The 16,522-nt window shown below is 36.0% G+C and overlaps 2 protein-coding genes across 3 annotated transcripts in view; one reads left to right on the forward strand and one right to left on the reverse strand.

Moving 5' to 3' along the window:
* Positions 1-351: 351 nt before the first annotated feature.
* LOC128214366 (uncharacterized) lies at positions 352-3,551 on the forward strand. Its single transcript, XM_052920789.1, has 2 exons — positions 352-449; positions 652-3,551. Exon 2 carries the CDS (start codon positions 688-690, stop codon positions 3,184-3,186), a length of 2,499 nt encoding a protein of 832 aa, XP_052776749.1. The 5' UTR covers positions 352-449; positions 652-687; the 3' UTR covers positions 3,187-3,551.
* A 2,599-nt stretch (positions 3,552-6,150) lies between these two features.
* Positions 6,151-16,522, reverse strand: part of LOC128215554 (receptor-type tyrosine-protein phosphatase S-like) — a 90,767-nt gene continuing 80,395 nt past the window's right edge. For both annotated transcript variants that reach the window (XM_052922241.1, XM_052922240.1), the window contains exons 31-37: positions 15,982-16,081; positions 14,638-14,711; positions 13,917-14,051; positions 11,947-12,078; positions 11,022-11,179; positions 9,481-9,616; positions 6,151-8,956 (exon numbers count right to left, since the gene is read on the reverse strand). In XM_052922241.1, coding sequence (XP_052778201.1) covers positions 8,831-8,956; positions 9,481-9,616; positions 11,022-11,179; positions 11,947-12,078; positions 13,917-14,051; positions 14,638-14,711; positions 15,982-16,081 — 861 coding nt within the window. In that variant the 3' untranslated portion in view covers positions 6,151-8,830. The remainder of the gene's footprint in view (positions 8,957-9,480; positions 9,617-11,021; positions 11,180-11,946; positions 12,079-13,916; positions 14,052-14,637; positions 14,712-15,981; positions 16,082-16,522) is intronic.

Here is a 16,522-nt window from a genome sequence, read left to right on the forward strand (position 1 = left end):
TTGTGTCTAAATCCATGCTTTGCACATGTATTTATTTTGTATTTGCTATAAACATGTCTGATATGTTTAATGCAATAAAATGTTGAATTGAATTGAATTGAATTGTATAAATATTCAAATGTTAATCTTGTAGTGGCAGATACTCGTCGCGTTTTCGAAATGTCGCTCTCCGGGAACTGTTGGCCAGTCCAAAGAACATAATGAGAGCTTGTATTTTATTAACTCGTTTTTTTTTAAATTAAAAACACTGTCTACTTGAAAACTTATACAGTTCAAGCTTAAGAGCAAATTCCCTTTCATGGTCAAAATCTTCCTTGTTTCTGTTTATTCACAGTGGAAGAATACGTATCAGTCGAGTGTTGAGGAAACGTGTGACCGATGAACTAGAAATTGAAATACCAATTGTAGACATACAGTTTGAAGCGACAATTCTGGATTATATTTTTATGGTAATGTATTTGTGTTATTAAGTGAAATTCCTAACCTTCATAATGTATTTTCATTGCTAATAAGAACTAAGATTTCAAACTATAATATAAAGATGATGTTTTATTCCGTGTATTAACTTTAATGTCGGATATTGTATTAATAAAATGTAACTTGATAACGTTTTAATTGAGCTATATATTTATGGAACACTTACTTTTGCAGGACATTATTTAAAGCACCCCAATTTATGCACCCCAAATGACAAGTAGGGAAGAAGAGAGAATTCGTCGTGAACGAAAACTTATCTGCGATTGGAACTTCGAAAAACAAGCCATGACATGGGCAATATGGTCTCTCTTCTTGTTATACTCGGTCCAATTCGCAAATGCATCCGGTGATGTAAGAATTACGGACGTGTCAGAAAAAGATCGAGATATTTTGAAAAAAAGCAATTTACCTGAATGCAACTTCTCTGTGTCTAATTCTTCAATTGAGTACTTCCGGTCAAAGTTGAAAGTGTTCGAATCAGAGTTCATAAGATTTCGAATCTCCTTTAAAAATTTGACAGTCGTGAAGAACACGTCACCCGGGGTATTTCAGCCTGACCTATGGGTGTGGACCGTTCGTTCTCCGCATGGAAACTATTCCTACCTCAGCTGGAACTTAGAGTATGGAATTCTGAGCTTTTCGCTTCTGGAAACTAAAGTATACGTAATACGGTATGTTGACCTTGTGACGAATCAAATCGAATGTTCAGTCCAATTTGGGAGTGACGCAACAACAAGGAGTATTTCAAAAGCTCTTATGCAAATCATCGACATGATTAAAGAAGGGGTTCCTAAGTACGAAAGAAATTACATGTGTTACCTTTCCGAAGTGCCAGGTATCAGAACTACCGTCTCCTACACAGCCGCGCTATACTTAAGCTTTCCGGTCACATTCATTAATTACAAGTGTTGTATGTACGTGTACTCATTTGCCAAAGGACGTTTTCGTCCGTTTAATTGTAATCGGTTTGTCGAGAAGTGGAAACTGCTTACGCATGGTCCATATTTTCTTGGAGTAATTATTCTGTTGTTTTTTCCTATTGTTCTGTTTGGCATTGGTGCATGCATTTCTAAAGGCGACCAATTGCTTTCAAGAGATATTCAAATAGAGTCGCTTTTACCAAACGAAACACCCAAGCACGATTATTGGGTTTACCTTGATGGAAACTCGCCTATTACCGTCTTAAACGTTTTGTCACAGCCACTCGATTGCTTAAGACGTAATCATCCAATCTTAAATTCACGTCTCCGACGTTTGATTTGCGTATGTTTTGCACCTATGCTTATATATTTACAGTTGTATATGTTCAAAGATGGGTATGTTCATTCATATAATGAACCCTTAACGACTATTTCCGTCAGAGATCTGGTTAAAATTGGTAAACCTTTAGGGTTTCTTGCTCTGTATGGCGATATGTCAGACATGAGTAAAACATTTGTGCCTATTCTAGGTGGTCCAATTGGTGTCATCATACTGTACTTTTCACTTGCCCTGGTTTTTATAGTATGTCCTAAAAGTTTAAAGGAAATCGTACATAAAGGCTTACCGCGACAAAGCGATGTTTCACCCTTGTTTGACGGCCTTGGGGAGATGCCGAGGTCGGGAGTGTGTTATCGTGCCCTGGACACAGGGTATGAAAGAGCATCAGAAATATGCAAGCAGAGAGTTTACTTTCTATTTTCTCCTTCTCAATGGAGAAAAGTCATCAGAATTCAAAGAAAACGATTTGAAATCAACTCAGTTCACACGAGTTTAATGAGAACTAAAATAAATCCACTGATGTTTTTATTTAAACTAATTTTATGTACGATTGAGGTTTTTATTTACGTTCCATATTTCCTTTGTCCGTTTTTCTCGTTTTGCGCAATACTTTTAAAAGGAACTGTTGTAAAAATAATGGATACTAGAAATTCATTCAAACGATTTGGGAAGATAGTCAGTAGCCCTGTAGTTTGGTTATTCGGTACAGTCTTAATTTTAGGAGCCATTGTTGTTTTTGGTTATTGTGTCTGTCTAGTATTTCTTGAAAGCTTTATTTACCTGGCTCAGATTGCTATATACTGTTTTGCTGCACTCATACTGTTTCCTACCATAGCATTTGGCTATCTATTCTTCTTTGTGACCCTCGTATACTACTTGGCGCATCTAGTAAGAGATTTTGGGGATGGGTATTCGCGACTGTTGGAGATCGCTGTGAACAAATCTATTGAATTAGAACAAGCTGTAAATGTTGTGATTGACAAAGATAAAACTTTGCAGGTTATGAATGTCAATCAACACTTTGAAACTGTACGTGTGAACGGAGAAGAAATCGCTGTTCTTACCGAAACACAAATTAAAATCCAATCACGATTTCAACGTAAACAAATGGTTAGGCACAATAAATTTGCTCCCGGAATTCCACGGGAACTGTTCAACAACATTGTTAATGAAAAACGCCAAGTATATGCGGAGATGGTTAACTTACTTATCCACCTTACTGTTATTATGACTTTGATATCAGTGACATTGACTTTAGTGTACACGTTCAACTCGGAGTTTAATACAGATGAATCTGAGGTGCTACACATTGTATTCACTGTGATTGTTGGATTCATACCCAAACTGGTAGAAATGTTTCTTAAAGGAGGGAGTGACGCTGGAAGAAAGGAGATCGAGGAAAAGGAGATCGGCGAAATCGTTGAATATTACTGGAAAAATAGAGATTGAACCTTGAGAATATTCTGTTTCATGAAGATCCATACCCCGACTATTTGAGTAGATTTAAGGTTCTTAATTTCATTTAAACGAGCTACTGCGTGGCTGTGCTCACCTGAACGTAACGTTCTTTGAACAGGCGGGTTCTGAGAGTGTCATTCTATCAGTTTCTCTTTGCGCGCTTAGCAGGATAGTAAATTCTTGTTTAAATTCACACCAAGTTTCTCTTCATGTATTGTTTCATTTTTGTTGTTGTTGTTTTATGATGATGCTCAGGACGATTATATCCATTCATGCATTCATTAATTCATTTTTGTTTTATGATTTACTATTAATTTGTTATGTGTTGTTATGCTATTAAATATGCTTGTTTATCAGTTACTTTCAATTGTCAATTACTTATCTGGGTTTCTTATATTGTTATTATGTGCGCGCTTACTCTTACTTAGTTTAGAGCTGTAGATAGCTGTAGAAGTAATAAAGCTCTCAGTACTTCTCATATGTTTAGTGATTTTGTGTTTTATGCTGTTGTTGCATGTTTCTTGTTTGTGATATTTTGTATTTGTGCTCTATGTCTTTGGCATTTACCTTGTGCTATTAAACAGGGTTTATGTTTAAAGATGCATTTTACTCCCGAATAAGATTTACCACAATTAATACAATTGTTTAAATATACCAGAAGGATAAATAAATGTCGAAAACAATGGTTCTTATGAAGGATTCCGAGTTTAATTTGAATGAATTATGCAGAAAACAGGGTATTCCTACCTTATGAGACTGTAGTAAAGCACAGTAAATCTATTAGCATTCACCAATCAATTTATTTTTTTTCAGCTATTAAATACACTGTTACAACCTTGTTATCAGTAATGAATATTTTCCATAAATGCATTATTTAGTAAGTTGTTCAAGATTTGTCACCGAAAATTTATGATTGTTAAACATGTGTATATACTGATTTTGAATAAGAGTGTCACTTTAAACTTTTGGCTACTGGGCTTGTTTCTGTAGTTTTTCACGTAAGTATTGGAATTACCAGGCTGATGCAAATGCCTCATTTATAACTGTGTTTATTTAAATGCAATCTGTGCGGCTTATCTTGTTGTGATGTGTATCTTTAAAGCTGCACTCTCACAGATTTACCAGTTTTACAACTTTATTATGTTTTGTCATGGAAAGAGCATTTATTGCGTAAATATATGTAAACCAATGATATAAGATTGCTCACAAAAATCGAATTGTAGATTTTCATCCTAAACCGTTCGTAGTGGTTTAAGAAAAATGAATAAAACCTCAATTTTGAACTTAAATATAAAAGTCTGCGATCTAACTTTTTGTCAGCTGTCTAATTTAACTGGTTTTCACTGATTTTCGCAAAAAAAATGACCCGTTCAAGACAAAAAAATAAATAAATAAAGTTGTCAAAATGTTCAAACTGTGAGAGAGCAGCTTGAAAGCGTGTACATAAGCTTATACATGCTCGCACTCGGGCCTTACCCATTCGGCGAGAGCTCCGTTAAGTTGTTTGTCATTTTTAGGTTGTTGGAGCATAGTGCACAGACAGAATGTAACCCTGGTTAGAGCACCCCTGGTTCTTTAACGTGCACCAGTGTAAACCACTGTCACACGGGAGCTACCCTGGTTCTTTAACGTGTACCAGTGTAAACCACTGTCACAGGGGAGCTACCATGGTTCTTTAACGTGCACCAGTGTAAACCACTGTCACACGGGAGCCCCATTTAACGTCCTTCCCGGAAGACGATTAGTGATGCGACGGGGAATCGAACCTGCGTTCCCTGGATTGATAATCAAGTGTGTTACCACTAGACCATGGATCCGCCACCTTTAAGGCGTATGCTGGGAGTTGTGCTTTTGAACAAGTTCATTGACAACAAGACTGTTGGACCGTTATTGATGAAACATCTTAAGTAATTTCTTACCTTAAGTTGATTTCCTGAACTTTTCAAAGGCAAGTTTTAAGAAAAGTTTTAGAGATCTAACATAAAGTATGTTTAATACATAATATTAATTGAAGTAAATGATTATAGATCTTATTTAGTTAGTTAGGGTAGGTAGGCTTATTATTTTTTATTAGGCTTTATATAAGAATGTCATTTTCATCATTGGTGTTAAAGTTATCTTCTGTATATGCACTTGAGGTTGTTGTTTTTTTTTGTTTTTTTTTAAAACTGACTATAAAAATGGTAGGGTCGGCGCCTATTCTTTAAGCCTTAGTTAAGATGTTTTATGAATATCAGGGATGGTGGGTGGTGTAAGTAGTTTATACTCCGGGTCCCGGCGTGATCACATTGAAGGGTCACAGAGTGGCACACTTATCTAAGCAGACTATCAGGCGGATAACCAGTACAAGGTGCCTTCACCTCTGCAAAAAACTGACAACTTCTGTACATGCCAGGGGCAGTGGTACAATGCAAATGTTCGTAGAAAGGATTTCATAACCTATCACAACAAAAGTAACATTAACCTGAACCCGGGTTGTCCGATTCACAGTCCAACGCTCTACCGATTGAGTGGTCATACATCATTGACTTCATTAACTCTATTGATCAGTTATAACAAGTAATAACAAGTAATCCGATGAACTAAATCGTTCTTATATCCAATTAAGACAAATATTGAATACCAGTCCAGCCCAGGCTACAATTTTTCGAAACTTCTTAAGCTTAACAGGCTTAAATAGCTTATTTCAATTAGCCAAAATACGTACTTAAATAGGATTTTGATTGGTAAATGGTTAATCTTGAAGATAATTCCTATCTTACGTGTAAAATTCTTAAAAAAGTTAATATTACGCAAATAATTGAAAGACAAAAATAGTGAGCTTAGCTTAATCCTGTTATAAGTTTCGAGAAATTTGGCCCAGGACTAGCTCAGCTGTATTACGGTTTTAGCATGCATACAAATGAAGTGACACTGGTCAGTGTAAATATACATATGAAATAAAATAAGAATGAATTTGTCTTGCATAGCACTTTATTGTAAGTAAATGTATGAAAACCGACAAGGGATGTGACAAAAGTACATTTACATCGATGAATAAATAACATATGAACAATACGTGATATATAACATTCATTAAGCGTTTACCAACAAATTAATAACAATTTCATACAAGCACATTCTACTTAAATTACTTAACATCTATGGTTCATTTACAGAAACCAAACAAATAAACTTTTAAAGTACTTAGAAAAGGATGTTACATCTTTCAATGTCTTTCTCCGCAATGTGTTATGGAGTGGTATTTAAACTTCATACGCATTATTTGTATTAAAATTTACCAGTTGGTTTTAGAAATATCTCACTTGAAAAAAGCAGTACGAAAACTTAAACTTCACGCAAATATAAATCAAAACAATAAGCAACACTATGTTTGGTCAAGTGTTCTGTTAATAAAGATGACGTGGCCTGTCAGTCGAACTAGCCGGTCGATACCCGACTGACCTAAACGCGCGTCCAGATTAGGCGGGGCTTATCAGTTGCCCTTTGCTATCCGCCACGACCGCAGACAATCGGCACTTATCAGCAGTAGTGTATTTACGCTCTTTTCTATATATTTTACACAAAATAATATCTTATAACTGAGAGAAAGTTAAGACAATTAAGGAAATCCCAAATACGGACATTTTCCCTTAATGCTGCTCAAATTATGCATTGGTTTTGCAATATTTCGATAACAAAGTGACCTTTCAGAAGACTATTTTAACCTTCCAAATGCCTTAATGTAACCGTACATAATATACGTATATCTTCCGTTAGTCTTAAAACAATAACTATCATTATGACTGTAAGTGTATATTACATGAATATTGACGATATTTTGCGATTTATTTTTATTTTGAAATATGTCTCCTTCATGTGCGAAAAGTTTTAAATCTGAAGCATAATATACAATTGGTTTCAAGCTTGTTTGGAAATATTGTTAGTGAAAATGACAACTCAGCTAATTTGAGTCACATTTGTTTTTAATTTAGATAAAATATCTAATATCATATAACTAAAGGTCACAAAAATGATTTACGACGTAACAAAATTATCTTCGTAAATGACCCAAATCAAAGTATAAACCTGTGCATTTATAATGACTATGATCATTTGTATTATATACCCATCATAAATCCACACTCAATTCATGTCGCAAAAACATTAGTCCGTATTCCACTCCAGTGCAATACGGCCGTATTCCACTCTCGTGACGTCACGTCATAACAAGTATCGTTGCGCGATGTTTAAATGACGTCATAAAACAAAATAGTGCTTCGTTTAAATGACTTTTATTATGAAAACATGTGGCTTTTAAGTGATCTAACAAGTAAAGTATATATTAAAAGGGTTATTAGTACCGCGTTTTGATCCGGAATGTCACATTAAACTCTCGTGGATTTTTGCAGATTTTGATTTCACTCGGCTTGCGCCTCTTGAAATCCGATTCTGCAAAAATCCACTGGAGTCGAATACAACCTCCCGGATCAATACGTAGTACTAATAACCCTATTTTATCTCCTATGCTGCTTATTAGAACAAGTTTGCATTTCATTTAATGAGAGGAAAGTTATATCAATAATAATAACTCGTTAAACTTGTATAAAACAGGTGATTCTTCAAGATGCACTCTTACTCCCAAATAAGATTTACCACAATTAATTGCTTAAATATACCAAAAAGGGTGTATAAATGTTGAAAACATTGGTTCTTAATAATTATACCGAGTTTAATTTGAAAGGTTGGTGCAGAAAACACGGTATTTCTACCTTATGGTATGGTAGTATATCGCAGTAAATATTTTAGCACTCACCAATCATTTAATATTTATGTGTTTCCAGCTATCAAATACACGGTTACAATCCTGTTATGAGAAATTATTATTATCCTTTAATGCATTATTAAGTAAGAAGTTAAAGTTTTATCATTTAAAATATATGTTTGTAATATATGTGTATGTATTGATTTTGAAAAAGAGTGTCACTTTAATGGATTAAGGAAGACAAACAGCAACATACATTGTGTTTTGACATTTCATCTAAACAAACGTCGTTTTTTTTGTTGACTTTCGTAAAGGAAATTAATACTTGTTTTGTTTTCCTTAATGTGGGAGCTTGTGTCCACCTAGTCAATAAAGACATGGGTGTTTTTATACATGGGATCTTTTGTCCTACATTCTCACAATAGGTTTACACTGATTATAAGGTTCATAACTTTCTATCAGTTCAACGAAGCACTCTGGTACAAAATCAAAATGAAATATCTTTTTTATCAATAACTGATTATATGCTTTCAGGAACATGCAAAAAAACAAATTCTAAATATTTTAATACTAATTTTGATTCTATTCACCATCTGAGAATCATAGCACAGCATGGAAGTGGATATGATCGTATGATGAAACAACAGTCGAACCCCGTTGGCTCGAAGTCGCTTGGCTCGAATTCTTCGATGGCTCGAATTGGCTGTAAATGGCCGATTTCTTTAAACTTAAGATAGTAATTTTAGCTTGGCTCGAAATTTCCGAGTCTCGATGTATTTTCGACGGTCCCTGGGAGTTCGAGTCAACGGGGTTCCACTGTAGACTATTTGTGCAACCAAATATAAATTGTTCCAGGATTTACTAGTCAACCTCAGTTTCGGCGTATTGCCTTCACACCGCCTCCATTTCACTGTCAAGAGTCTCATTAATCAGCGTGGGTGCCACGATGCTGGGTGTGTCAGCATTGTCTTTGTTAATATAGTCCAACACGATCTCGTGGCAATACCGATACTGTTCCTATAAAATAGAGAAATATAATTTATATGTTTGACCTTACTATTCAGCAACACTACATAATTGCGGAAGAGTTAAAGAAGTTGTCTTATGATTAAACATTTTATTTCAAGTATGCATTGTTAATACGCAAGGATCCCTATGCTTGCTATAGAGGACCGTAAACAATGCTAGAAAGAGAGGTCTTATTGCCTCAATGCTTTCATTAGGCATCCTCGGCACCGAGCGTATTCATAACCCATGTGATATCATATACAGTCGAATCTCAATGGCTCGAGCACTTAGGGACCGGTGAAAAAACCTCGAGCCTCAAATATTCGAGCCAAGCGGGAATGCTTACATACAGTATAAAGAAATCGGCCTTTTTAATCTAGTTCGAGCCAACGAGGAATTCGAGCCAAGCTCATTCGAGCCAACGGGGTTCGACTGTAGGTTATAAATACGCTGGGATGCCGAGGATGTCATTAGGGAGCCTAGTGTATAAAAGTTTGAGTTATGATTAAATAAAACATAGTTGTCAGACTTACTAGGTTATCGACGAGATGTGGCCTACACTGACGCAGTTGTTTTACCGTCTGAAAGACGTCTATCTCCTTCTCCAGTTTTAAACGTTCCACCAGAACGCTAACGGCAACGTACAAGCCACTACGGCTGGCTCCGTTCCTGGCAAAACATGACAAGTATATAAAGCGTAAAAAGTCGTCATGCAAGTCTTCTAAAGTGCTTTATTTAGTACTGTAAAATTGACAGTGAGCCATGTACGCATACTGCAAACTTTTGCTGATTTTTTGTCACATTGCACATGTCATACCCAGTGTCATAACCTTGCCGATGGATTATTTCTATCCTGCTGTGAATACGCCGCGGGGTGGGCCATAAAACCATTATCGTACAGTTGAATACACAATTTTCTACAAGTTTTACATAAATATTCTAAAAGGACCAAAAGATATTTCAAAAATCATTAATTTGAAAAGTGCATTTGAAAGAGTGAAAAATTCTGCATCATAATCCGCTGGAAGCTAAGCGATCGGATGTCTATAATAACTTTAAATAGCAAAACAATTCTAAGCTCCTTCTTATTTCAATGTAACTTTTAATGACCAACAAAACCCTTAAAAAGGACCAAAATGTAAAAAGCATACAATAAATTCAAACCATCATCTTCGAGGGCAATAATTATCCTAACATATATGTAAGAAGTAAGTAGATCGGTTGAAAGACTAAGTCGTGAGAACTGTTTAACCATATTTTCCCTATATAACTCTATAGGCACTTTCGCTTCCGCGGATTTCTTCAAAGTTGGCAATGAATCATGCGGACTCAGTCGGGTACTCGCGCATAGGCAGCTACCTAGTGCTGTAGACGACTCTTCATTATTAAGTACATTGATATAACTGCACATGCGCATATACCCACACCTACTGTTTTATATGCAAATGCGTATCTTTAGTGTCAACGCAAATTTAAATGACGTCACAATATATTGGGGGAGGTGGCCATGCAATGGTCAACAGGTCTTTTTGACTGGCACACGGCATAGTTTTAAAGCTGATGCAATTCGGAAGGGGCTAATACTAAGTCGATTATAATTTATTAAGTTATTTCTTCCTGAAAAAAGAAACCAGGGTCGCTTCGCTGCGTCCGGCTTAAATACTTAAGAAAGATTACTGAGAAATTACTTAATGAACCTATACTTGGAAACCACAGGGACATGCCCAGACGCTTAACAATTAACAAGTCCCTGTGTAGGGGACAATTGATACGGCCTAACGGAAGCTGAAGGAGATATACATAACAGACAGACCACTTCACTGGATAATTATCAATATAGCCATATATATTATCTTCTGCTAAACACGGTAATTGTTTTGTTCTCTGAAATGGCAGTTAAGTATTAACGGGCATTAAGGAAGATAATATCAATTACAGTCGTTGCCGGTCCACTTCGAAAAGCTCTTAGAGACCAATAAAGGAAGAAAAAGACTAAAGGAATGCGTTTAAATCTGAATAATTGCAACCCTTATTTGATGAGTCACACACATTGTATATTGTGGTTGCTTCTTACATGCAGTGTACAAGAACAGGTTGGTCCCCGGCCTGCTTCTGACTCTTGTCCACCATGTCTATGAGCTCAAACAACGCTAGTTTAGAGCTGGGAACCGGCGAACCGGAACTCCATCGGTGAAACTGGAACTGCCTGACGACCTTTGGCACCACTTGGGGCTGCGGAAAAAGGACAATAAAGGTGACACACACTGTTCCATATCATGTCCAAGAGTGTGGTAGGTACCAGGTTCTCAATATAATATAAAAATAAGTGTTGTCGATATAAAGTCGACGAGTACCTACTTAGAAGTAGTTACTATCTGATCTTAATGAAGAACTATGTACAGTTTTACAGGACCCCATCATTATATGATCTTTGTGTGCGGTATGCTCAAGTCAAAAACTGCCAATTTTATACCGAAAATGATCCTACAAAATAGTGAACGACTGTTCCACATGCGAATGTAGACAATTTTTATGCAACTTAAGCCGCATTATACTAAAGATGATAGCATTAAATACTTTTTTTCACTTGTAAAAAAATGTCGTCTAAACTTCACTTGTCTAAGATTTATAATGAAAAAGTGTAATGTATGTTACTTACAACGAATGCAATATTATATAATGAATCTTAACAGCTCATGGTTGTTTTTAAAGTAAAGTCGAACACCATTGGCTTAAAAACGATTGATTCGAAGTCCTCGTTGGCTCGAACTGAATGTAATGAACCGACTTTACACTGAAGGTAAGCCTTCCCGCTTCGCTCGAATTCTCCGAGACTCGAGGTAAATTCGCCGGTCCTAAGAATTGCGAGTTCGAGCCAACGGGTTTCGACCGTGATTGAAATAGCATCTCATTGAGAATAATTTTGCAGGACTACAGTGTCGTTGTCTTTGCCATGCAGCAACTTTATCTACATATTTGCTAAAGAGTTAAAAACTTACAAGATATGTGTTGGTGATGGTGAAATCTCGGATTGTGATGCTGGGGTCGGAGATGATCTCGGCGGTCGTCTCCACGATGAATGGGCCGTACTTTTCGCCCGTTGAGGAGAGACTCCAATACTGACATACAGTCTGAAAAATAACAAATTGATGGGATAAGAAACTTTGAATAAGAAACTTCGCAATAAATATGAACCGAAATGACATGTCAGGAGTCAGCGGTATTCAATATTATCATACATCATTGACTTCATTCACTTCATTGGTCAGTTATTAATAACAAGTAATCCGATTAGCTACATCGTTCTTAGATTCAATAAAGACCAATATTGCATACCAGGGACCATATTCAATAGAGGTATTATCCTTACCCTTAGACATGCATCATTGATAACATTCATTCTATTGGTCATCTATTCTATTTAGACATGCATCATTGATAACATTCATTCTATTGGTCATCTATTCTATTTAGACATGCATCATTGATAACATTCATTCTATTGGTCATCTATTCTATTTAGACATGCATCATTGATAACATTCATTCTATTGGTCATCTATTCTATTTAGACATGCATCATTGATAACATTCATTCTATTGGTCATCTATTCTATTTAGACATGCATCATTGATAACATTCATTCTATTGGTCATCTATTTTTACGGTCCAATCAAGGGCGTGTATTCTGATCTTAAATTTAAGTTAAACTTGTTTGATTTTGAATATGATCTCAGGGTAAGAGACTATGTTTGCGGTGGCGTCCACGATAAAGGTGTCGTATATTTCTCCTAAAGAGGACATTTTCTTCCAATACTGTGTCAGACATATCTTCGTTTACCCATGCACTGGTAGACGGTATTAGAAACATTTCATTTTTTTCTACAATTTTCATATTGCAAAATATTTACTCGAACTAAGTTAACTATCCTCAGACAAGAAATACAGACGATAGACAAACATGCCTAAATGATTTAGTAACAGCTTTCACATTAAATTTTGAGTGGGGGGTGGTGGCTTGATGCTTGAACAAACTGTACCACGCGGCGTAAGTCAATATGATTCCTGGTCCGGTATTTACAACAAGAACCCTCCTGGAAAACGCTTTCCATTTATAAACAAAGAACCAAGCCAAAAGCCAGAAAAATAATTCAAGCGTTAATGGAATAATTGGCAGTGTCTAAAAACAAATACCAGAGTGAAATAGCCCCTTTATGGCTAAACATTAAAGCAACATTAAAATGCATCCGTTCATAATACGTACACTTAGTTATTTAAATCCAAAAGGTCTGAAATTTTCATTTTCTGATAGTTACATAAAACCCAGGGACCCGTTTCAATGCGATATCTTAGTCTTTAACATTACGCTGCTAAAGAGTGCACACTACAAATGTTATTTGTAGACAAAACGCAGTTTACGCCAAAACGGGTTACGCCGTGGAAAAATAGGTCCTAAGCCTTATGATCTGTATTAATCGGGGCACAGGTCAGCTTTTCTTTCATGTTTTCTATACAAGGCACATACAATAAAAATAATGCTAAACGGGAATGTTGGAATCTTTGGCAAGGAAAGCAATGGAAATTACATAGACAAGTCCAGGGGTGGTATTCAATATTAATCTTAATTGAATCTAAGACCGATGTAGCTGATCGGATTTCTTGTTATTAATAATTGACCAATAAAGTCAATGATGTATGGCCATAATATACTCTTAACATGAATATTGAATACCACCCTAGGGCCACGTTTTCACTTATAAGATCGTGTGAATCTCAGCATTCTTAAGCAGATTAAGGTTTTCGACTTACATATCTTATTGAAACGGGGTGCAATAGCCTTAACATTAAAGGAGACCCTGATTAAAGACGAAACAGATCAAACGAATACCAAATAAGAGACACCGCGCTAAAAGAAAACTTCTTCCAATGGTAGATTTCCCGTGAAAAAGATCCAAAGAAAGCACCAACCTCATCCTGCGGTTCAAGGTCGTTGAGCATCACGATTGCAGAGACGCAATGGTCGTACACGAGCCTCCAGAAGTCGATTACGGTGTTAGGTAGGGGCATCTGTGTCAGGATGAACCCGTCACGTAACGTGTAGCTCTGAAATAAAACATTTACAGACTGTGTAAACAATCCATATTAATAATATTTATATAGACGCAATGGTCGTAAATAGTCCGCCAAAAGTCGAGAGTTGGGTAATGGCATCTGAAGCAGGGTGAACCTGTCACGTAACGTATATAGCAAAAAGACACGTGTAAAGAACGTGTTAACAACAAAGTGATGTTTTATAGGGTAAGACATCGAAAACAATAAGTAATTTGATGTGAAATATAATAAAATGGTTGTTACAATAAGCATTACCATCAGTCTGAATATACGCTCATTTGTTAAAAAATATTTGAACGTGACAGAAAATGCTAAATTTAGCCGAAAAAACATTAGTAACGCTAATGAAAAACTATTGAATTTAGGTTTTCAAATAAGTACCTGCCAGGAGCTGTTCTTTTTTTTAAAGTGAGTAAAATATCTCATTTTGAACAAATTGAAAAACATATTGCCAGCACGATATCTGGGAACGAGACCCTTACATAATGCTTCTAATTATAAAACGCAACAACAAAGCACAATAATGACTGATAAAAATACTGGAGGCGCTTTTAATTTGCTGTTAAGTATTACTTACATTTGTGAATACTGCGTTGATATAGTCATTGCATCCCTCGTACGGCGTCATTAAAAATGGCCGGTACCGGTTCGCTGAAGAAAAACAAAAACAAGTTAATAATTATGTAAAAAGCTACAGAAACAAGCTCAGTAGCCAAAAGTTTAAACATAAACCCCGTTTAGTGACACAGGGTAAACGCCAAAGACATAGAACACAAAAACAAAAAAATCACAAACAAGAAATATAGCCGGTACCGGTTCGCTGAAGAAAAACAACAAGAGGCCCAAAAGGGCATATGCTCTACTGGCTGGGTTTGTGTGGTCAACATCACGGTTTTCGAAAAGAACCAACCACTTATGGATATCTGAATACTGTAAGGTTCATCGAGATACAATCAAAACTGAAGACTGTATCATGTTCGCAAGCACTTTTTACACAATAGCATTTTTTTATACTTTCAAGGCCCATAATCTAATCATTTTAAGGCCCATAATATAGGCATGCATTGGCAGATCTAGCTGGTTTTCTAAAGGAATCGAGCTCTAATGAATATCCAAATTACTCTACAAGTTTCATCGAGATACAATCAAAACTGAAGGCTGTATCGTGTTAACAAGGAATATTTTACAGACGCACTGATTTTTTATACTATCAAGGCCCATAATCTAGGCATGCATGGGCGGATCTGGCTGGTTTTCAAAAGGAACCAAGCTCTAATGGATATGTAGATACTGTACAAGTTTCATCGAGATACAATCAAAACTGAAGGCTGTATGGTGTTAACAAGGAATTGTTTACAGACGCACGGACGCACATACTACGTACACATTACCATCGCATAAGCTCTTCTGGCCTTTGGCCAGTAGAGCTAAAAACAGGCACAGTGTCAAGTCATCAAATCTACTTATGAAAACAACACCTCTTTCCTCATATATACGAACATATTTAAATAGTAAATTCTGAATGAGAGATTCATATTAAAGGAAGTCAAAAATACATCCAAAAGCTGAAAATAGCGTCCAAGGTGTACATTGACAGTAATGATGAATATGTTTAAAATTTGTAAACGCGATGATAATGTTGTCTAATGGTTTTTGAACATGTTTAAACTCTCTTCCTCTGAGATACAATAAGGGCAAGATGTTTTTCCATCAGTTTTGAACATGTTTAAAATGTATGTCTTCTTATATACAAACCCGGCAAGATGTTTTTGTTCCATTAATATACTATTTGTATTCTGAGATGTGTTTATATTTGTTTTGAACATGTTTAATTGCTCTGATTTCTGAGATACATTCCGTGCAAGATCTTTTTACATCTGGTTCTGAACATCTTTTATCTGTCTTCGGAGATAATACATACCGGGCAAGATGTTTTTACATCTGTTCTTGAACATGTTTTCTGGCTTGTTCGCCACTGTACTGTCCTTCCTTTCCAACGAAGTCGTGATTAGGCGCAGAATCTACAAAAGTTGAGAACATGATAAGGTTACAGGAAGGCTACGGAAAGAAGAAGCCAACTGATGGGTCAATGCATGAAGCCTAAGATATCGTATGACAAAAAACACACTCAATAGAAATGTTAAATGAATACAACAACGCATATATATGAAAGGTAAAGGTTATTAGTATGCATTTCCCAAAATAAATAGGCATGGAGTGCCGCGGACACTCAGCCCTTTTATGTTATAAATGTATACTAATAACTCTTTAACCAGCTTGGGTTTGACATTATATTTTGTCTACTGACCCAGTCTCTGTTTAAATCTACCGATTCACCTTATTCAAATCAAAAACGACTGACTGCTGATTTATCAAAATAAAAATGCGGTAGATTTAAAAAATACATCCCATTTGACAAAATATAATTTCAAACACCACTCTTTGATGCTCTTGTTTACCAG

The sequence above is a fragment of the Mya arenaria genome, chromosome 13 (assembly GCF_026914265.1).
Source record: "Mya arenaria isolate MELC-2E11 chromosome 13, ASM2691426v1".
Taxonomy (NCBI): Eukaryota; Metazoa; Mollusca; class Bivalvia; order Myida; family Myidae; genus Mya; species Mya arenaria.